Source organism: Bos mutus, chromosome 6 (assembly GCF_027580195.1).
Source record: "Bos mutus isolate GX-2022 chromosome 6, NWIPB_WYAK_1.1, whole genome shotgun sequence".
Taxonomy (NCBI): Eukaryota; Metazoa; Chordata; class Mammalia; order Artiodactyla; family Bovidae; genus Bos; species Bos mutus.
Window position 1 is genome coordinate 88,867,812 of NC_091622.1, and position 23,865 is coordinate 88,891,676.

A 23,865-nucleotide genomic window follows, 5' to 3' on the forward strand; every position below is an offset into this window, starting at 1 on the left:
TTATTCTGTCTTTGTTCTCATGTTCTTTTAAAAATGCTCAGTAAAGTTCTGGATGTCTGTCAATGGGTCTATTATTCCAGTCTAGTTTTTCTAGAATGTTTTAAATTATAGATTTTAAATTCTAAATTTTTCTACTGTATTAAACTTTCTATTTCAGGCTTAAAAGTATTGGCAAAAAGTTAGCAGAAAGCTCATTACATCTGCAGCAGGAGTTAATGAGAACTGTCTAAAGGTATTAAAGAACTTGTCTCTGAATTCTCCAGTGGATGGTTCCTTTCTTTGCTTGGAAGACAGAATCAGCATTCAATCTAAGCTCACAGGAGGGGATAGTTTCCAAAAGACCTTGTCTAATATACACAACTTTTCTAAATTCTTCTGATTTCTTATGCAGATTGGGTTCTTTGAATCCTATCTTTCCATCCAACTCTTTCATAATAGAACACATATGTACTATTTGATATACACTTGGGGATACTGGATTATTGACTCCTAAAACTATTTCTAATTCCTCTGCAAATTTTATCACTTGGCTTTTTGGCTCAGTATGAGACTAGACCTTAAAACAATGCAATTTTCCCTGTTTCTGATGGTGAGGGGAGGGGTGGTTAATTTTTTGAAGTAATTGTACTTTGGAGATTTTTCTAGCCAGTCAGGAGGTAAAAGGAACAAGTCAGAGGAAGTGGAGAAACTTAAGTTAGGGGAAGATAAATAATAAGATAAGAGCTATTTGATTTATACTAAGACTTCAGTTCAATTCAGTCGCTCAGTCGTGTCTGACTCTTTGCAACTCCATGAATCGCAGCACGCCAGGCCTTCCTGTCCATCACCATCTCCTGGAGTTCACTTAAATTCACGTCCATCGAGTTGGTGATGCCATCCAGCCATCTCAGAAGCAAGGTATGATGCTGTAAAGAGCAATATTGCATAGGAACCTGGGATGTTAAGTCCATGAATCAAGGCAAATTGGGAGTGGTCAAACAGGAGATGGCAAGAGTGAATGTCGACATTCTAGGAATCAGCGAACTAAAATGGACTGGAATGGGTGAATTTAACTCAGATGACCATTATATCTACTACTGCGGGCAGGAATCCCTTAGAAGAAATGGAGTAGCCATCATGGTTAACGTGAGTCTGAAACACAGTACTTGGATGCAATCTCAAAAACGACTGAGTCTGAAACACAGTACTTGGATGCAATCTCAAAAACGACAGAATGATCTCTGTTCGTTTCCAAGGCAAACCATTCAATATCACAGTAATCCAAGTCTATGCCCCAACCAGTAATGCTGAAGAAGCTGAAGTTGAACGGTTCTATGAAGACCTACAAGACCTTTTAGAACTAACACCCAAAAAAGATGTCCTTTTCATTATAGGGGACTGGAATGCAAAAGTAGGAAGTCAAGAAATACCTGGAGTAACAGGCAAATTTGGCCTTGGAATATGGAATGAAGCAGGGCAAAGGCTAAGAGAGTTTTGCCAAGAGAACACACTGGTCATAGCAAACACCCTCTTCCAACAATACAAGAGAAAACTCTACACATGGACATCACCAGATGGTCAACACTGAAATCAGATTGATTATATTCTTTGCAGCAAAAGATGGAGAAGCTTTATACAGTCAGGAAAAACAAGACCGGGAGCTGACTGTGGCTCAGACCATGAGCTCCTTATTAAACTGAAGAAAGTACTAAGACTTGGAAGACTCTAAAAGAGATCATTTTTAGTTTTTCACTTTTTGTTTGCCTTGGTGAAGACATATTTTAAGGGAACAATTTTGGAATCTGAAGGCCTCAGATACTCCCTCTGAAACATTAAAAAAAAAAATGCAGAACAGTGGATATTTGGGATGCCGTGCTAATGCTAAATCACTTCAGTCGTATCCAACCCTTTGTGGTCCAACGGGCTGTAAGCCTGCCAGGCTCCTCTGTCTATGGAATTCTCCAGACAAGAACACTGGAGTGGGTAGCCATTCCCTTCTTGAGAGGATATTCCTGACCTAGGGATCGAACCCAGGTCTCCTGCACTGCATGCAGATTTTTTTACCATCTTAGCTAGGGGAACAAGTGATCTGAGGCAAAACTTATCCATAGGATTTTCCAAAATTCAAAAGACACTTTCTGAATTTTTCAGTCTTCAGGGTCAGTTCGAGTAATGGATTTATCTACCTTACCCACATCCCCTCCCTGTGAACTCTTCCTTTGTAGATATACAACAAAAGATAACAGCGATAGAGACAAATTGTGTTGTAAGTAATAGCACTGACTTCTACCAAAGATAAAAGTTATTTAACTGAACATATAATCAAAGGATTCCTAAAATGAATTTCTTATTTAAAGAAGACAAAATAAACTCAGCATTTGGGGACCTTTAAAGAAAAGAAATCAGAGTTGGGACTCAATGCAAGACTTACCTCATCATCCCAGTCACGGAGGCCAACAGCTCCCTGCACCAGCAAGAGGCTCAAAGGGCCAAAGAGGCAACCATGGTTCCAACTTGAGGTCGTAGACCATGCCAAGGGAAGTTCTTTTTTTTTTTAATTTAAATTTATTTATTTTAATTAGAGGCTAATTACTTTCCAATATTGTATTGGCTTTGCCATATATCAACATGAATCTGCCACGGGTGTACATGTGTTCCCAATCCTGAACCCCCCTCCCACCTCCCCCAAGGGAAGTTCTTGATTAGATTTTCACAGATCCCCAGTATTGTTGAACACCGGTTTCCCCCAGATGTTATCCAAACAATCCATCAATAAGACAAATCTGAGTTTAGGTTAGAGAAACATGGGAGAACACTATCTTGACAGTCCCTTAGAGGCCGTGGGGTGCTGGAGCTAACTCTTATTAGCCTGAGAAGGATTCTGAACATCTCTTCCCAATTCCACGTTCAGTGATGTCAGCTTGGTAACTTGAAGTCAGCCATGACAGGAATACGTATACCACAGGAATCACCAAATTCCACAAATCAGAAATCGCATCCCCCACCACCACCCCCGCCACCAGCCCCAGTGAGCTACTTTACCTTAGTAACATCTTAGGGTGTAGAAGCAAAGTTGGAACATTTTGGATATGTTGAAGTTTGTTTTGGGGGTTTCCCTGGTGGCTCAGATAGTAAAGAATCTGCCTGCAATGCAGGAGATGTGGGTTTGATTCTTGGATGGGGAAGATCCCCTGGAAATGGAAATGGCAACCCACTCCAGAATGCTTGCCTCAAGAATCCCATGGATAGAGGAGCCTAGTGGGCCACAGTCCATAGGGTTGCAAGAGATTAAGCATAAAGTTTGTTTTAAGGCAAGTCTCATAATAAGAGATTTTCAGTAGGATTAGGTAAAGATCATAATATAAAAGTTTAGGATTGAAGACACAACAAGGAGAGGATTTAAAGCAAGGATTTCCAAGAGTCTCAAAATTTTTGATACTATCTGTTGAGATATCAGTTTGATGTTAATTAAAATAAGCCTTTTGATGTGTTCTTGAGACAATAAAATTGCTTACAACTTTTATCTTTCTGAGCAAGAGTTTCTTAGAGTAATAAAGTTGCATTGATAAAGATAATGAAATAATAAAGTTATGTTAATATATAGAGTAAGTTATGTGGATGTGGATGGTTTTGGTTCTCACACATAATGCTTGAGACTTCAAATTATATAAGAATTAAGGATAGGTTTCTATGGAACTATTACATCAAAAAGAAAAAGCTCATAGGAAATGTTCACTTGAACCTACTGTTCATTTTCAACTTTAACAAAAAAACAAAAATTTTTCTGACTTCACATTCTACTATTATCTGAAGTCTTTTTTTTTTTTTTTTTTTATGAGTTTGTTTTTCAAGTATAATTGTTTTTTTTTTTTTTTTTTTAATTTCAGGTATACACGTGCTCCCCATCCTGAACCCTCCTCCCTCCCCCTCCCCATACCATCCCCCTGGGCCGTCCCAGCGCACCAGCCCCAAGCATCCAGCATCGTGCACTGAACCTGGACTAGCATCTCGTTTCATACATGACATTTCACATGTTTCAATGCCATTCTCCCAAATCTTCCCACCCTCTCCCTCTCCCATGGAGTCCATAAGACTGTTCTATACATCAGTGTCTCTTTTGCTGTCTTGCATACAGGGTTATCGTTACCATCTTTCTAAATTCCATATATATGCGTTAGTATACTGTATTTATGTTTTTCCTTCTGGCTTACTTCACTATGTATAATAGGCTCCAGTTTCATCCACCTCATTAGAACTGATTCAAATGTATTCTTTTTAATGGCTGAGTAATACTCCATTGTGTATATGTACCACAGCTTTCTTATCCATTCATCTGCTGATGGACATCTAGGTTGCTTCCATGTCCTGGCTATTATAAACAGTGCTGCGATGAACATTGGGGTACACGTGTCTCTTTCCCTTCTGGTTTCCTCAGTGTGTATGCCCAGCAGTGGGATTGCTGGATCATAAGGCACTTCTATTTCCAGTTTTTTAAGGAATCTCCACACTGTTCTCCATAGTGGCTGTACTAGTTTGCATTCCCACCAACAGTGTAAGAGGGTTCCCTTTTCTCCACACCCTCTCCAGCATTTATTATTTGTAGACTTTTGGATCGCAGCCATTCTGACTGGTGTGAAATGGTACCTCATAGTGGTTTTGATTTGCATTTCTCTGATAATGAGTGATGTTGAGCATCTTTTCATGTGTTTGTTAGCCATCTGTATGTCGTCTTTGGAGAAATGTCTATTTAGATCTTTGGCCCATTTTTTGATTGGGTCATTTATTTTTCTGGAGTTGAGCTGTAGGAGTTGCTTGTATATTTTTGAGATTAGTTGTTTGTCGGTTGCTTCATTTGCTATTATTTTCTCCCATTCTGAAGGCTGTCTTTTCACCTTGCTAATAGTTTCCTTTGATGTGCAGAAGCTTTTAAGTTTAATTAGGTCCCATTTGTTTATTTTTGCTTTTATTTCCAATATTCTGGGAGGTGGGTCATAGAGGATCCTGCTGTGATGTATGTCAGAGAGTGTTTTGCCTATGTTCTCCTCTAGGAGTTTTATAGTTTCTGGTCTTACGTTTAGATCTTTAATCCATTTTGAGTTTATTTTTGTGTATGGTGTTAGAAAGTGTTCTAGTTTCATTCTTTTACAAGTGGTTGACCAGATTTCCCAGCACCGCTTGTTAAAGAGATTGTCTTTAATCCATTGTATATTCTTGCCTCCTTTGTCAAAGATAAGGTGTCCATATGTGCGTGGATTTATCTCTGGGCTTTCTATTTTGTTCCATTGATCTATATTTCTGTCTTTGTGCCAGTACCATACTGTCTTGATAACTGTGGCTTTGTAGTAGAGCCTGAAGTCAGGTAGGTTGATTCCTCCAGTTCCATTTTCTTTCTCAAGATCGCTTTGGCTATTCGAGGGTTTTTGTATTTCCATACAAATTGTGAAATTATTTGTTCTAGCTCTGTGAAGAATACTGTTGGTAGCTTGATAGGGATTGCATTGAATCTATAAATTGCTTTGGGTAGTATACTCATTTTCACTATATTGATTCTTCCAATCCATGAACATGGTATATTTCTCCATCTATTAGTGTCCTCTTTGATTTCTTTCACCAGTGTTTTATAGTTTTCTATATATAGGTCTTTAGTTTCTTTAGGTAGATATATTCCTAAGTATTTTATTCTTTTTCGTTGCAATGGTGAATGGAATTGTTTCCTTAATTTCTCTTTCTGTTTTCTCATTATTAGTGTATAGGAATGCAAAGGGATTTCTGTGTGTTGATTTTATATCCTGCAACTTTACTATAATCATTGATTAGTTCTAGTAATTTTCTGGTGGAGTCTTTAGGGTTTTCTATGTAGAGGATCATGTCATCTGCAAATAGTGAGAGTTTTACTTCTTCTTTTCCAATTTGGATTCCTTTTATTTCTTTTTCTGCTCTGATTGCTGTGGCCAAAACTTCCAAAACTATGTTGAATAGTAATGGTGAAAGTGGGCACCCTTGTCTTGTTCCTGACTTTAGAGGAAATGCTTTCAATTTTTCACCATTGAGGATAATGTTTGCTGTGGGTTTGTCATATATAGCTTTTATTATGTTGAGGTGTGTTCCTTCTATTCCTGCTTTCTGGAGAGTTTTTATCATAAATGGGTGTTGAATTTTGTCAAAGGCTTTCTCTGCATCTATTGAGATAATCATATGGTTTTTGTTTTTCAATTTGTTAATGTGGTGTATTACATTGATTGATTTTTTGCGGATATTGAAGAATCCTTGCATCCCTGGGATAAAGCCCACTTGGTCATGGTGTATGATCTTTTTAATGTGTTGTTGGATTCTGATTGCTAGAATTTTGTTTAGGATTTTTGCATCTATGTTCATCAGTGATATTGGCCTGTAGTTTTCTTTTTTTGTCGCATCTTTGTCAGGTTTTGGTATTAGGGTGATGGTGGCCTCATAGAACGAGTTTGGAAGTTTACCTTCCTCTGCAATTTTCTGGAAGAGTTTGAGCAGGATAGGTGTTAGCTCTTCTCTAAATTTTTGGTAGAATTCAGCTGTGAAGCCGTCTGGACCTGGGCTTTTGTTTGCTGGAAGATTTTTGATTACAGTTTCAATTTCCGTGCTTGTGATGGGTCTGTTAAGGTTTTCTATTTCTTCCTGGTCAAGTTTTGGAAAGTTGTACTTTTCTAAGAATTTGTCCATTTCTTCCTCGTTGTCCATTTTATTGGCATATAATTGTTGATAGTAGTCTCTTATGATCCTTTGTATTTCTGTGTTGTCTGTTGTGATCTCTCCATTTTCATTTCTAATTTTATCGATTTGATTTTTCTCCCTTTGTTTCTTGATGAGTCTGGCTAATGGTTTGTCAATTTTATTTATCCTTTCAAAGAACCAGCTTTTGGCTTTGTTGATTTTTGCTATGGTCTCTTTTGTTTCTTTTGCACTTATTTCTGCTCTAATTCTTAAGATTTCTTTCCTTCTACTAACCCTGGGGTTCTTCATTTCTTCCTTTTCTAGTTGCTTTAGGTGTAGAGTCAATATATAATGAATAATGCAATAAATGAAATTAAAAACACTCTGGAGGCAACAAATAGTAGAATAACAGAGGCAGAAGATAGGATTAGTGAATTAGAAAATAGAATGGTAGAAATAAATGAATCAGAGAGAATAAAAGAAAAACGAATTAAAAGAAATGAGGACAATCTCAGAGACCTCCAGGACAATATTAAACGCTACAACATTTGAATCATAGGGGTTCCAGAAGAAGAAGACAAAAAGAAAGACCATGAGAAAATACTTGAGGAGATAATAGTTGAAAACTTCCCTAAACTGGGGAAGGAAATAATCACCCAATCACCCAATCACCCAGAGAATCCAAAACAGGATAAACCCAAGGCGAAACACCCCAAGACACATATTAATCAAATTAACAAAGATCAAACACAAAGAACAAATATTAAAAGCAGCAAGGGAAAAACAACAAATAACACACAAGGGAATTCCCATAAGGATAACAGCTGATCTTTCAATAGAAACTCTTCAAGCCAGGAGGGAATGGCAAGACATACTTAAAATGATGAAAGAAAATAACCTACAGCCCAGATTATTGTACCCAGCAAGGATTTCATTCAAGTATGAAGGAGAAATCAAAAGCTTCTCAGACAAGCAAAAGCTGAGAGAATTCTGCACCACCAAACCAGCTCTACAACAAATACCAAAGGATATTCTCTAGACAGGAAACACAAAAATGGTATATAAATTCGAACCCCAAACAATAAAGTAAATGACAACGGGATCATACTTATCAGTAATTACCTTAAACGTAAATGGATTGAATGCCCCAACCAAAAGACAAAGACTGGCTGAATGGATACAAAAACAAGACCCCTACATATGTTGTCTACAGGAGACCCACCTCAAAACAGGGGACACATACAGACTGAAAGTGAAGGGCTGGAAAAAGATTTTCCATGCAAATAGGGACCAAAAGAAAGCAGGAGTAGCAATACTCATATCCGATAAAATAGACTTTAAAACAAAGGCTGTGAAGAGAGACAAAGAAGGTCACTACATAATGATCAAAGGATCAATCCAAGAAGAAGATATAACAATTATAAATATATATGCACCCAACACGGGAGCACGCAGTATGTAAGACAAATGCTAACAAGTATGAAAGGAGAAATTAACAATAACACAATAATAGTGGGAGACTTTAATACCCCACTCACACCTATGGATAGATCAACTAAACAGAAAATTAACAAGGAAACACAAACTTTAAACGATACAATAGACCAGTTAGACCTAATTGATATCTATAGGACATTTCATCCCAAAACAATGAATTTCACCTTTTTCTCAAGCGCACATGGAACCTTCTCCAGGATAGATCACATCCTGGGCCATAAAGCTAGCCTTGGTAAATTCAAAAAATAGAAATCATTCAAGCATCTTTTCTGACCACAATGCAGTAAGATTAGATCTCAATTACAGGAGAAAAACTATTAAAAATTCCAACATATGGAGGCTGAACAACACGCTGCTGAATAACCAACAAATCACAGAAGAAATCAAAAAAGAAATCAAAATTTGCATAGAAACGAATGAAAATGAAAACACAACAACCCAAAACCTGTGGGACACAGTAAAAGCAGTCCTAAGGGGAAAGTTCATAGCAATACAGGCACACCTCAAGAAACAAGAAAAAAGTCAAATAAATAACCTAACTCTACACCTGAAGTCTTTTTTTTTAGACTAATATCTAAAATCAGTCCATGGGGTCGCAAAGAGTCAGACACATCTGAGTGACTGAACTGAACTAAACTGAAAGTCTTTTCCAAATGTTTAAATAGTTTTTAATGTTCCACTTTATCAAATGATAATAATTTAATTTATTGCATTTGTTTATTTGGGGAACCAAATACCTCATGTTTAAGAAATTTCTTCCAGTGTCTTTTAAGGTACAGTTAATGAACAACTTTACTTCCAGTCATTTGTCTCTACGAGACAACAATGTCAGTGGGCCACTTATCTAACACATCTGAAGCAGGCATCATATATGCCTATTTGTTATCATTTCAACTGTTAAGTACAATTTGTATTATTTCTTTCGTTTAGCAGAATGGCAGGGTCAGAAGTCTGCAAGGGTTCAGAAATGAATTACTTGAGAGAAGAAAGAAAAACATTATTTTAATTAGACAAAAGAGAATCTTTAAATCATAAAATTTGAAAGCATCATTCACTTTCCCAATTCAATCTCATCTTTACCCAATTGTGAACATTTCTAATAGGGAATAAGGACAGGATTTCTCTTTGTGGCTTATTATTATTAAAATATTCTCCGATTTTGAGCTAAAATCTATTCCTTTCCTTGTCCCTTCATTCTTCCTTCTGAAAATATATAAAGTAAATCAACTCCCTATATAGTTTAACACATTGAAGACACAATTATTGGGTTTTGATTATTTTTAGTTTTTAGGGTTTTTTTCCCCCTGAGAAAGGCAACTTGAGTTTATTCAACCATTCCTCTGTTTCAGAGATATTCAATGTATTGACCAATACTGACCCATGGCTGTTCCTTACCCTTTGGGAACTATAAGTTATAGATCCACATCAATATAAAGAGCTGTGGCAGAATATAAATCAGCATACTGGGACTTCCCTCATGGTCCAGTGGTTAAGAATCTGCCTGCCAATACAGAGGACAAGAGTTCAATCCCTGGTCAGGGAACTAAGATCCTACATGTCATGGGACAACTAGTTGCAGCATATGCTGCAAGTAGAGAAGCCCAGGTGCTGCAACAAAGTGTCTGCACAAGGCAAGAAGACCCAGCCCTGCCAAAATTAAAAAAAAAAGAAATCAACATATTGCTATCATTGAAAAATTCTTTCTATGAAAAAATAAAGATAGCTTAATTTAAAAGGTTATTTACTGATATAGTTGATTTACATTGTGGCATAAACTTTTTCTTCTTGTCACAACCTGATGGGTAAACAGTTGAACCAACTAGTTTGATAGCACTTGTTCCATATGACATGATTTCCAGATCCATTCTCAACATTCTTCTTGAGATCAGCCTCCAGAATACAACCAACATTTTCAGAGAGAGTCTGCTGAAAATATAGTGGAAAACATTACATCCCTGTATCTGGACATTATTTGTCTTGGAACAACCTAATAGTTTTTAGTGAGTTTTTAATCAAGTACAGCCAGCTGGTCAGAATTATATACAGAACCTCTTTCAAATTCTTACTGCTATTGATAGTCCACTATTCCAAAGTAGCTACCTACTAGCTATTCTGTCCAATTTTGTGTCATTTACTAATATGGATTATGCAGCTTTTGCTGTATTAAAAAACAACCAAACACCCCCAAACTCAGTCAATTTAAACAACCACCCTTTAAAATAAATTTCTCCTGAGTCTGGTTCAGCTGGTCAATTATGGTGACCTTAGCTCAAATATTCTGACCATGACTTGGCTTGTTCAAACATCTGCCTTCAGCTGTTGGTTGGGTAGATGGCTGGTCTAGGATGGTTTCCCTGAAACGACTCAGCTCTCTTCCACAGGATTTGGATCTGCCAGCAGGGAGGCTTGTATTTGTTCTCATGGCTGTGACAGGGTTCCGAGAGAGAGAAAGATGAAATACACAAGACCTCTGTAAGAATCAGTCCCATCCCTGCCATAAAGTAGAGCAGAGAAGGGTGGAAAATGGACCTGGAGGACGACAAAGATAAAATAACTATTGAGATGCCAATGCATTCTTCCAAGTTCTCACAAAATTTTAAAGTGGCACTGAAAGATACTTTTCATGGAAGACCTCAAGAGACCTTCTTATAGATGCATTGATAAACTGTTTCAGAATGTATTATTTAATCAGTCATGACTCTACCATTGAGAGCTTTTATTCAACCCATGTTTTTCCATCATGTTTCACTGAATCCCATCATAAGGGTTCAGTGAAAAACTGTCAAACTTGCTGCTGCAGATAAGAAATCATAGTTTCCTGAACACAAATGATCATCACTGCATTATTTATGATAGCAAAGTATTGAAAAGACTGCAGGAATGAATAACTTATTATGGTAATTTATATAATAAATTATTTCATGTGTTTTTTAAATTTTAAATAATTGATGAAATAGGAAAATGCTTACAATTTAATTTTAATTCAAAGATAAGCAATACAAACAAAACTATATATCTTTTTATAGGCTTTTATAGCTAATGAAGAAACATTTTGAAATCCTAGAAACAAATACAATAAAATACACTTATTATCTTTGGATGGCAAGATTATAGTGATTTTTGTTTCAGCTTAACCTTTTAGATATTTTTGACATTTTCTGCAATGGACATATGTAACATCATCATCAGAAAAAAAAAAAAAAAGAATGCATTCAGTTGTTTTCCATTTTGTAATTTTCCTGAGAATTAAAATCAAGCTCACATTTCCCTCGCTTTGGAAAACTGTGTATTTGACCACTGCCAATTGATATTCATTGAGATACTGTATTGAATGGTCCTAATTGAAAGGGAGATCTGGATCTTTCCCAAAATCATAGTAGCTGGATTTTGATAACTACTTCATTGTCATTTTAATTTTTAAAATATTTCCTGCTGCCATAATCACTTATGGTTTCTTTTTCTATTGGCTGCCAAGAATATACAGGATTTTATTACTTTATTTGGAGCATTACTCAATATCTATGCTGCCGCTGCTGCTACTGCTAAGTCGCTTCAGTTGTGTCCAACTCTGTGTGACCCCATAGATGGCAGCCCACCAGGCTCCCCCGTCCCTGGGATTCTCCAGGCAAGAACAGTGGAGTGGGTTGCCATTTCCTTCTCCAATGCATGAAAGTGAAACATGAAAGTGAAGTCGCTCAGTAGTGTCTGACCCTCTAGAACTGATAAAAAGGGAGAACTTCTCTGGGACAGGATAGGAAAGCAAGAGAAAAAATATCTCTCAAGCACTGATAACCATCTTGGTTGTATCATTGGTATGGCTGAGGAACCTTGTCAGCTAGCTGCATCTATTTTGGCACTGTCTTTTTAGCCTTTTAATTCTTACTATCACTAAAAATCATATGTCACAAGATGACAGTTAAAGCATCTGGATATTCAGATGATAGAAGAAAGCCTCTGATGATACCAAACAGATTCCCCTATTCTGGTTAAGGGATGTAGTGTGAAAATGAGTAAATCACATTCCAGACACAGTGTCCTCCAGAGGCATGCTGATGGAATAAAGATGGACACAAATTCTTTGATTCTTCTCCCATTAGGAAGTGGTGTCTCTACCCCTCCTTTTCAGTCTAAGTGGATTCTGTCACTGCCTGACCAATAGAATATGACAGAAGCAACACTGTGCTAGTTTCCAGGTTCCATCCTCAAGCAATGGTGCCTTCTGTTTGCTGCCACTTGGAACACTCACTCCTGGAAGCCAGCTGTGGGGCTGTGAGAAGTCCAGCTGTATGGAGAGGCCACGTCTATGTGCTCTAGTCAACATCCCCAGACGAGCTCAACTGCAGGCCTGTGAACGCACCACCTCGGACAACCAATGATGTCACAGGTTGAGATGCTTCAAGCTGCAGCCACTAATTGACTCCATTTATGTGAAAGACCCCCAGGAAGATACATCCAGCTGAGCTCAGTCAACTCACACAACTGTGGAAAATAATAATAAGTTGTTGGTTTAAGACACTGAGTTTAGGAATGATTTGTTAACTTATAGCAAAAAAAAAAAAAAATGGAGCACTAGCTATTGTTAGCTGGTACTGTTGCACCTGAAATAAAATTTGAAAAGAGTTATAAAAAATAGATGGTGACATCACATTTCTGTAGAGCTATCTTTCAAATTCAAATGGAGAAACACTGAGTAGAATGTACGGTTTCTTACCATTCCAAGTTATATACAGACATGATGAATCAAAGAAACCAAGGAAAAATCAAAGCAGGATAGCCTTTCATGTTTGGAAATGATAAGATACTACTTTGTGCACAGCGCTTTACAGTTTACCACAACCCTGAGAAAAATGAATATTACCATTTCACGTTTTGTCTTTTTTATCCTCCTTCCCTCCCTCGCTTCCTTGTCTCTGCCTCCATCTTCCTGGTTGTTTTCACTGCACTGCACTCACCCTCAACAGAAGCCTGTTTTATCTCCATAATCTCCCCATGCTATTTACAGTACATGAGATACAAAAGGAAGCTGCTCAAGCTGGGTCCATTTGAAGTCTGCTAAGCAATCTCTAAGGTGAAGGGTAAACCCTAGCAGGATTTCATCCAGCGATACCCTCATGTGCTACCTTTCCATGACAACAAAAATACCAGATGTATAAATCTTTGTTATGCTCAAGGACAAACTTTAAGTATTTCCCAGTGTTTTACAACTCTGTTTTGCTTCTAGGTATCCCAAAGTTGATCACATCGGATATGGTTAAGGAAGGTGCTGCTGTAATCGACGTTGGTATCAACTATGTCTATGATCCAATCACAGGAAAGACAAAACTCGTTGGAGATGTGGACTTTGAAGGTAATAAAGTGCATCTCTTTTGACAAATGAAGAAAAACAGAGGTTCAACTTTGCATGTTTTGATAGTTGAAGGAGAGATTTTCTATTTAATTGGGGCATTACTTTTTTATAATTTTTTTTAAGATTATTTATTTTGGCTGTGCTGGATCTTTGTTGCTTCACAGACTTTTCTCTAGTTGCAGTGAGCAGGGGCTGCTCTTCATTGTGCTGCCCAGGCTTCTCCCTGCAGTGGTTTCCCTTGTGGAGCACGGATTCTAGGCTTGCAGGCTTCAGCAGTTGCAGCTCACAGGCTGTACAGCACTGGCTCAGTAGTTGTGGCACATGGGCTTAGTTGCTCCACAGCACGTGGGATCTTCCTGGACCAGGGTTTGAATCCGTGTCCCCTGCATTGGCAGGCAGATTCTTAACCACTAGAACATCAGGGAAGCCCAGATTTTGGCACTATTATTAATTATTTCCTCTGATGGAAAAGAGTGTAATGACACTCATGTATTTCCTTCCTTCTGCCTGACCTCTTTCTTTCACTTCTTCCTTCCTACCTTCCGTCTTTCTTTCCTTCTGTCCTTCCTTTCCTCCTCTTCCTTTTTTGGAGAAAAATGTAATGACATCATTAATATTTAGTTTTAAGATTAAATTCCTTGTAGTGCAGTTTTCTTAGCATTGTTTTGACTGTTGGGAGTGTATCTCTGTCCTTCATCATCCATGCTTTATACTCAGCCATTCATTCTCAGAGCCAGAAGGCGACTTGGGATGTGTTTGCTAGCCCTCACTATATTTCAGATCTAAATAGTTCCCTGGATAATTCAAGTCAATATCCCTCACTTGTGTTTTAAAGAGGACGAGAAAGAAGAGTTAGGTTAACATTACTATGGCCGATGAAGGAGACAAAGCAGCCAATGTGTAGGAATAAAAGAAATTCTAACCCAATGCCTTAGCTGTATAGATGAAGAAACTTAACCCCAAGATAGATATATTTTTAGATGCTTGACCCCTAATCCAATTTTACTTCCAATATCTTTGTCAAATACTTATCTGCATTGGGCTTTTCAGTATAATTTAGGAATCTTAGCTGTCTAATAATACATGGATGTAATAGAGTAATTTTCATATTAGAAATATTTTATATATTGGATTGGTCATTCTGGCCAAAAAGCAGGGTCATGCAAGAACTTCCACAAGTTAAAAGTATGTCTTTACAGACAAATTGAAAGGAAAAATCATGCTCTTTTTAAAAATAATTCAAACTTCACATTTTCTCTTGGAATTTGGTCATTAGATGATGGTTTGCCCAAGTCCTAGCTTGGTATATAATACAAATGACTATACAGAGACTCAGGAGCGTCCTTCTGAGTAAGGTATTGGCCCCTTGAATGTGAGATTCCAGGGTGCATCAGGGACCAGGTCCAAGCAGGGATGCTAAGCCCGGTGCTAAAAAGAAAAGGGAAGCCTGAAGACAAAAGCTCTGGAGACAGAATGATGAAGAGAGCAAAGTACAGATGGACCGTATCATCTGCTGCCCTCACAGGCTGTCATTCATGGAGCCTGCCAGCCGAGCAAGGTGGCTCCCCAGTGAGCATGTATGTCTGTATGTATGCGTGTGTCCATTCTGACCTGTTTAGGAAATGACCTCTTTTCTTTATTTAATTTTTCATGTTCAGTCACTAATGTCAGATATCTATAATATATTTGAATTTCTAAACTTGAAATTTCAAGTAAGGATAGATTTCATTTTAAAAGTTGACCTTTTTTTTTTTTTTTTTCCGGTCATTCTGCTTCTGGGTTACATTATAGTTACTGTGTGTTTATTGCAAAATCACCACACACTTATAATGCATCCAGATGGCATTGACAGCACGTGACAACCAGCTCAACGCAGGAAAGCAGGATGTTAAACACAGCTCACAACCTTGACTGTGCTTGTGGGGCAAGCTTACCTAGCTGGCAGTTGGCAGTGTTTTATAAGACCCTTCTCCTATATGATATTTCATTCAATTCAGATTTTATGAAAACTTTTTTTTTTAAATGAGCATTGTGGGGTGGGTGCATACACTGTCACATATACAATCCCTTGGTAGTATCTATTAAATTACAGTTATGCGTATCTAACTATATAATGAAACAAAAAAGGACATGACCATGAGGGACTAAGATGTAAGGAAGAGCACTGAGCTGAGAGACTGAAGAGGTACTCTGAGACCTATTATTGAAACCCATTAACTTAGCAACCTCTCTATCCAGCAATGTTGTTATCAGTTGACAGCAATGATGGCAGTTGTTCCTTCCAGCTCTAACACTTGGTGCATCTCGGACGTTCAGCTGAGTGTTGCCATGTGATTGTGTAAAAACACAGAAACTTTCAGAAAGTCAGGTTTTTCTGATCCTATCATAAAACACGCCTATGTGATTTATAAAATTACTCTTGTCGCCCTGCTGGTTCTTGGAGCCAGAGCCCTAAGACCTGGACTTGGTAGAGAAGGCCTTACCAGTGAGGCCATGACTCAGTCACCCAGAGGAGCACGCAAGTGATAGGTTTTGACATGCTGCTCTTCAGATTGTTCATCAGGACTTAACCTGAGGTGAGGGATGATCCCGAAGCTGAGAGGGAGGGACTTTCACGTGGGTTCTGCTGCAAAACTTATAGGTAGCAGTCAGCTGTAAATTGCCACAGGGAAATTGTGGCTGATTTGTGAGTATCGATGAAAGTTTCACTATAACTATAGCCAAGACAGATAAGCCAGATACAGGTAAAATGCGGAGCTGAAGTAAATGGTCCTTGCAGAAATCTTGGCTCAATAATAAAGGAAACAGGATGACCTACTTCAAGTAGATTACTTGAGTGGGAATGATTTTTAAAGAATAATTTCATCCACGACCCCCTTTAGGTATTACTGGAAATATGTAAATAATTGCAGATTATTTTACAAATTCAGTGATTTATAGAAACAGGTTCCATTTAGTCCATTTTCTTTCTAAGAAAGTACACACGCCTGTATGTATTCTGCTTCATTATTAAATCTTTTGACCTCATTTTTAAATCAGGCTTCTCTCTAAGAAGACTGATGTTTTGTAGCAAATACAACATGAAGGTTGCATCACAATAGTTCTTGACAAAAGAGAACATAAAAACACCCTAAATATTTCCTTGAGACTTTGAGGTCAGATTTTTCTTTGGGTTTAGATATAGTTTCCTCTAAACTGCATCTTCCTTCGTCCACTAGGGCTTCCTGCTCTTATTTCTGTGTTCTCATAGCCAGTGTTTGTGAAGTGCTTACAGGGTACTAGGTATTGTTCCCAGACTTTTACATATGAATAACCCTATAAGCATGTATTGTTTAATTTTGATTCAGTTATCATGATAACCCTATAAGGTAGGTGTTGTTATGCCAACTACACACTGGCATTAGCCATCTGCCTCCACAAGGATTAAATCATGAGCTGCTGCAGCTGCTGACCTTCAACATTCCCTGAAAGGCGTTCAGGGTGGAGATAGAAATGAGGTACTGTGTGATCTGGGAACAACTGGCAGAACAGGTCTGCAGGTAGATTTTCAGAAGATTTTATGAGCCCAATTCTTGCATCTCCTTGTGGCTAGAAAAGCACTAAAACCCTTCATGGTGACATCTGCTCCTCGTGACTAGCAGTAATTTTCAGGAGACTAGCATCAACTTTCAACAAAATACATGTGCCTGATTACATGTACTTGCCCTTCACCAAAGTCACTGACCTTTCCCCAGACTCTGTGCAGCGGTTTCTCAGCACTATCTGAAATAGCTCTTGGGCTACAGTCCTCATTTTGCCTTTAATAAAACTTGTTCCTTGTCCAGTTTTAACTGTTGCTTCTTATCCTCCAAACAGGCTTCTTAGGAGATAGGTAAGATGGTCTGGTATTCCCATCTCTTGAAGAATTTTCCAGTTTGTTGTGATCCACACAGTCAAAGGTTTTAGCATAGTCAATGAAGCAGAAGTAGATGTTTTTCAGGAATTTTGTTTTTTCTCTGATCCAATGGATGTTGGCAATATGACCTCTGGTTCCTCTGCCTTTTTAAAATCCAGCTTGTACATCTGGAATTTCTCAGTTCATGTACTGCTGAAGCATAGCTTGACAGATTTTGAGCATGTGAAGTGAGTGCAATTGTATGGCAGTTTGAACATTCTTTGGTATTGCCCTTCTTTGGGATTGGAATGAAACCTGACCTTTTCCAATCCTGTGGCCACTGCTGAGTTTTCCAAATTTGCTGACTGGCATATTGAGTGCAGCACTTTCGCAGCATCATCTTTTAGAATTTGAAATAGCTCAGCTGGAATTCCCATCTCCTCCAGTAGCTTTCTTCTTAGCAATTCTTCCTAAGGCCCACTTGACTTCACACTCCAGGATGTCTGGCTCTAGGTGAGTGACACCATCATGGTTATCCAGGTCATTAAGACCTTTTTTGTATAATTCTTCTGTCCTTGCCACCTCTTCTTAATCTCTTCTGCTTCTGTTAGATCTTTGCTGTTTCTGTCTTTCATTGTGCCCATCTTTGCATGAAATGTTCCTTGGTATCTCCAACTTTCTTGAAGATATCTCTAGTCTTTCCCATTCTATTGCTTTCTTCTATTTCTTTGCACTGTTCACCTAAGGCTTACTTACCACTTATTTTGACTATTGAGAAAGAGAAACCTACATGTTTCCCCTGGTTCAAGGACTAAGATTTTTGTGTGTATGCCCAGCCAGGAAAGATGAGTTACCTGCTGTTAGAACCTGCCTGTGGATATATACCCAGGACTGGGATTGCTGGATCTATTTTTAATTTTTTGAGGAACTCCATCCATTTTTCAGCAGTGTTTGTACCAATTTACATTTGCATCTACAGTGCACAAGTGTTCCCTTTTTCTCCAGGTCTTCTCTACCACTTGTTATTTCTTGTCTTTTTCACAGTAGCCATTCTGACAAATGTGAGGTGATATCTCACTGTAGTTTTGATTTGCATTTCTCTGATGATTGAGCAACATTTTACATACCTGTTGGTCACTTGTATATTTTCTTTGGAAAATGTGTCCATTCCATTTCTTGGCCCATTTTCTAATTGAGTTGTTTGAGGGTTTTGTTTTTTCTTTTGTGCTATTGAGTTGTATGTTCTTCATATATTTTGGTTATTAAATTCTTATCCAGTATGTGGTTTGCAAGTATTTCCCCCCATTCTGTAGGTTGCCGTTCCACCTTGTTGTTACTTTTTCTGTGCTGGTGCTTTTTAGTTTGATGTTGTCCCACTTGTTGATTTTTATTTTTGTTGCTTGTGCTTTGGTGTCATAGCCAAAAACCTACTGCTAGGACCAATGTTAAGAGTTTCTTCCCTATGTTTTCTTCTAGGAGTTCTATGGTATGAGGTATTAAATAGACTTTAATCCATTTTAAGTTAATTTTTGTAAGTACTGTGAGCTAGAGCTCCAATTTCATTTTTCTTTATATCTTTATCCAGTTTTCCCAGTATCATTTTTTGAAGAGATTTTCCTTTTCCAATGAAGTGTTCTTGACTCCCTTGTCAAATGTTAGCTGACCTATGTAGGGGATTTATTTCTGAGTTCTCAGTTCTTTCATTGATCTATGTATCTGTTTTACAGCTTTCATTATTATAGCTTTATATATTGTTTGCTTCCCAGGTGACTCAGTGCTAAAGAATCTGCCTGCTAATATAGGAGATGGAAGAGACACAGGTTCGATCCTTGGGTCAGGAATATTCCCTGGAGGAGGAAATGGCAACCCACTCCAGTATTCTTGCCTGGAAAATTCCACAGACAGAGAAGCCTGGTGGGCTATAGTCCATGGGGTTGCAAAGAGCTGGACACAACAGCACAAGCACAAAATATTGTTTGAAATGGGTCCTTCACCTTTGTTCTCAGGCCTGCTTTAGCTATTTAGGATCTTTGTGTTTCCATACAAATTTTTAAGATTTTTTTTTTCTGTTTCTGTGAAAAATGCCATTGGAATTTTGATCGAGATTGAATCAAATATATTGATGGCTTTGGGTAGCATGTGAAGTGAAGTGAAAGTCGCTCAGTTGTGTCCAACTCTGTGCAACCCCGTGGATATACAGTCCATGGAATTCTCCAGGCCAGAATACTATAGTGGGTAGCCTTTCCCTTCTCCAGGGGATCTTCCCAACCCAGGGATCGAACCCAGGTCTCCCACATTGCAGGCGGATTCTTTACCAGCTGAGCCAACAAGGGAAGCTCATAGACATTTAAAAATATTATTTCTTCTAATCCATGAACATGGAATATCTTTCCACTTATTATTTGTCTTCTTCAATTTCTTTCATCAAAGTCTTGCAGTTTTCATTGTATAGATCTTTCATTTCCTTGGTTAAGTTTATTCCTAAGTATTTTATTGTTTTATGAAGCTATAGTGAACAGGATAGTTTTCATTATTTCATTTTCAGATTTCATTGTTATGTATAGTATCAACTACACTAAATCAACACTACTGATTTATGATCCAGCAACCCCACTTCTCTTATCCAAAGGAAACGAAAACAGGATACAGAAAAGATATGTCTTGTTTAGTGTAGTTTTACTCATAAGAGCCAAGATATGAAAATAACCTAGACATGCCTCAGTAGATGAGTGGAGAGTCTGGGAGGGCAGTGGGGCCAAGTGCCCTCTGGAGCTGAGTTAGCCTGCCCTGAAGGTCACAGAGGGAGGCAGGGCCAGCACCGACTCCATAAGGTACCAGGGAAAACTGTGTTCATGAGGGAGTCTGTGCTTGAACTTGAGGAGGGATTTGTAGGTGAGGAGTGGGGTGGTCCTAGAGAGAGGGAACAGGGGGCATCTAGGCCAGCCATCCTGGGACAGTAAGAGGAAAGAGAAAGTCAGATGCTGGATCAGTCTGTCTGTCCATTCCTAGGCCTATAACTCACTCTTTTCTTAACCTACCCAGGAACAGGACACCTCCAGCCATGGAGGGGATATACCAGCCAAGTCCAGCCCCTGTCAGCGATTTCTCTCTGGCCCATAATTCTCTGCACAGTAGAGGCCTAGGTACTTCTCTGGCTCCTCACTACAGCCCTTTCTAAAAAATGCTGAAGAGGATGGTAGGAAGGGGAGAAGTGCTCAGGGCCCTTTCTGGAATCCCTGGAGGCCACAGAAGGGCTGGGGGTGGGATGCAGGGGGGTAGGGATGCCAAGTGTCAGGCATGCCAATGTCAGGATGCCAAGTCAGGATGCCAGTGTCAGGCATTGCTATGAGCACTTGGGATGCAACAGTGACTGACACAGGCAAAGTCCTTCCTGACAAAGAGCTTACACTCTGGTTGGAGAAGACAGGTAATAAATATATAATATACTATATTAGGCAGTATTTAATGTTACAAGAATAAAACAAGATGGGGGGCGAGGCTAGAGATTTATGGCCTTAGGTTGTTGAGAAAGAGTGGTCACAGCAGGCTAACTGCTGATCAGAACAAAGTCAAGTCGAGAGCCATGTGGATATATGGGGCAGGAACAGTCTAGACACATGGATGAGCAGTGTGAAAACCTTGAGGTACAGTGTTCCTGCTGGTTTTGATGAGCTGAGGAAGGCCACTGTAACTGGGGCAAAATAAATAAGGGGAATAATGCTGGGAAATAAAGAGGAAGCAGCAGGGGTACCACATCATGAATGGCCTTACAGACCATGCAAAGGAATTTGAATTTTACTCTAAGTGCAGTGGAAAGCCATTGGAGGATTTGTGCCAAAGCCATTGCAGGATATTTATGCATTTTTTGCATTTGACAAAATCATCCTGGTTTTTTGAATGACAAATCAACCTTAGAGAGGTGAAGATACCTGTTAGGGTACCTGTTAAGGTACCTGTTAGGATACCTGTTAGGGTACCTTAGAGAGGTGAGGTACCTGTTAGGGTACCTGTTAAGAACCCATTGTAATTATCCAGGTAAGAAATTATCCAAGATGGGGTGTGGACCCAGGTGGTAATGGTTGAAAGTATTAAGAGGTAGTTAGATGGTAGATAAAATTTAAAAGGAGAGTTAGAATGATTGGCTAAGTGATTAGATATAAAAGAAAGAGAATTATTTATGACTCTAAGAGTTCTCAAATAGGCAGAAGTGAAGGTATTCTTTTGAGATGAGTCTGAAATGATCAGTGAATTTCATCTATTTATGTGTATATAGGGCAGAGAGTGGGCAGAAAAAGAAAATAGGGCTCTTTCCATGGGGAGGGAACAGCGGATCAAAAGGAAGGAGGAAAGATTCCAAAAGGCCTTATGTACTCAATAAGTGATCCAACATTGTTTGTTGAATAAGGAAAGTAGGATATTCTAAATAATTGTGATTTGGTCCAAATAGTTATAGCCTTACCATGCATTCTTCAAAAGAATCTCCACTAGACAAATCTCTCTTAGAGCAAAAAGAACCCTATAATTTGGGACTCCATCTGGTCAGAATTATTCCTCAAAATTCGAATGCAGTAGTCAAAATATGAGGACAGAAGAGGGTCCAGAATTACACAGAAGGTACTGTTCTTATAAGAAACTACTATAAAGGAATTAAAACTCATGAAGTGCTTTTTAAAGCAGCTTTTCATCTATATTTTCTCTTCTTTTACTATAGGTGCTTCCAGATGTCTTATTTATGCATAGTAGTCTACATTCAAAACCTGAGAGTTACCTTTTAGTCCATGCTTTTTTATATTATGTACAATATTTTATATAAGGCTATGATTTGGAGTTAGACTGATTTAGGTTTGAATTCTAGCTCTGTTGCTTAAAACAATTAGGATCTTGGCAAATCACTTCAGCTCTCTGAGACTTATCATCCAAAAAACTGAGATAATAATACCTATCTTATAGAGTTGTTACAAAGATTAAATGAAATAATCACCTCACATAACTAATGTATGAGACTTCCTGAGCATAATACCTGGCAGAAAACAGTGTATGTGTGTGTTTGTGAGTGTGCACATTATTCAGCCTTTCTCTCCATTCCCACTAGAGTACTAACCTGGAAATATGTAATTTCACCTTTCAATTACCACTCAGCTCCTCATTACTTTTCTGACCTCAGCTCTCTTCCGGTCAGATCTGTTGTCACCCAATAATCCCCATCTTCTCCAAACTCCCATAGTAGGTCTCAATCTGCCCAACTCTTTCTGTTCTTAATCCTGTACTGCCTTGCACTTTTATTTAGTTGTCCCCTACTGAATTGTATGCCTCTGTAAGGTAAGCTTCCTGTCCTCCATTGCTTTTGTATCTTCATCCCACACCAGGTTCAACCTTCTCAATCATATCACTGGTCATTTGCATGATAATCCTGGATAACTTACAAATCTCTAGTGTTACTCTTGCATTACAGAAATAATCCCTTATAGTTGCCTGAATGGGAACAAAAGCTCCCACTGAAGGTGGCATCTGACACATTATTAATGTACAGCAATCTAGATTCAGTAGTGATACATCCACTGAATCATACATTGGCTTTTTCAGTGCACACTTCTCGCTCAACACACCGTCAAGGTACCAGGGATTTGGCACACACAGATAGACCGAGTCCCTGTTCCCACAGAACTTATATTCTCTAGTGTATGTTAGTCTCTCAGTCATGTCCTACTCTTTGCCCCCTCATGGACTGTAGCCCACCAGGCTCCTCTGTCCCTGGAATTCTCAGAAAGAATACTGGAGTGGGTTGCCATGCCCTTCTCCAGGGTATCTTCCCAACCAGGGATTGAACCTGGGTCTCCTGCATTGCAGGCAGAGTCTTTACCATCTGACCCACCAGGGAAGCCCTGTATTCTCTAGATTATATGTCAAAGTAACCATTTTTTGGAAGTGGCTTTGGTACTGTGTGTGTGTGCTAAGTTGCTTCAGTCATGTCCAACTCTTTGTGACCCTATGGATTATAGCTCACCAAACTCCTCTGTCCATGGGATTCTCCAGGCAAGAATAATAGAGTGGGTTGCCATGCCCCCCTTCAGGGGATCATCCCACTCCAGGGATTGAACCTGTGTCTCTAGGGTCTCCTGCATTGGCAGGCATGAACTTTACCACTAGTGCCACCTGGGAAGCCGATTTTGGTACTACTTACTCTTAAATGTATGTTCTAAAGCTGGGAGAGTAAGAGCATGTTACCAGTTTCTAAGGAAATAAAACTATTTTGGAATGAACCACTTTTAGAGAACTATTAATCTGTGGTGATATTATAAAGAACCAAAATTAAACTGAGTTTTCCATGTTAATCATTTAATTTGATGATGTATGTCTTAGTCAGTTTGAGCTGCTATGACAAATTATCAAAGGCTAGGTGGCATAAAGAACAAATATTTATTTCTTACAGTTCTGGACACTGGGAGTCTAAGATCAGAGTGTCATCATATCCAGGTTCTGG

The 23,865-nt window shown here is 38.6% G+C and overlaps 1 protein-coding gene across 5 annotated transcripts in view; it reads left to right on the forward strand.

Moving 5' to 3' along the window:
- Positions 1-23,865, forward strand: part of MTHFD2L (methylenetetrahydrofolate dehydrogenase (NADP+ dependent) 2 like) — a 146,798-nt gene that overhangs the window by 106,076 nt on the left and 16,857 nt on the right. For 4 of the 5 annotated variants that reach the window (XM_070372510.1, XM_070372509.1, XM_070372512.1 and 1 more), the window contains one exon: positions 13,385-13,510. In XM_070372510.1, the coding sequence (XP_070228611.1) occupies positions 13,385-13,510 (126 nt within the window). Of the gene's footprint in view, positions 1-12,349; positions 12,545-13,384; positions 13,511-23,865 lie in introns of those variants that run through there. The other variant, XM_070372511.1, reaches the window with a different exon arrangement.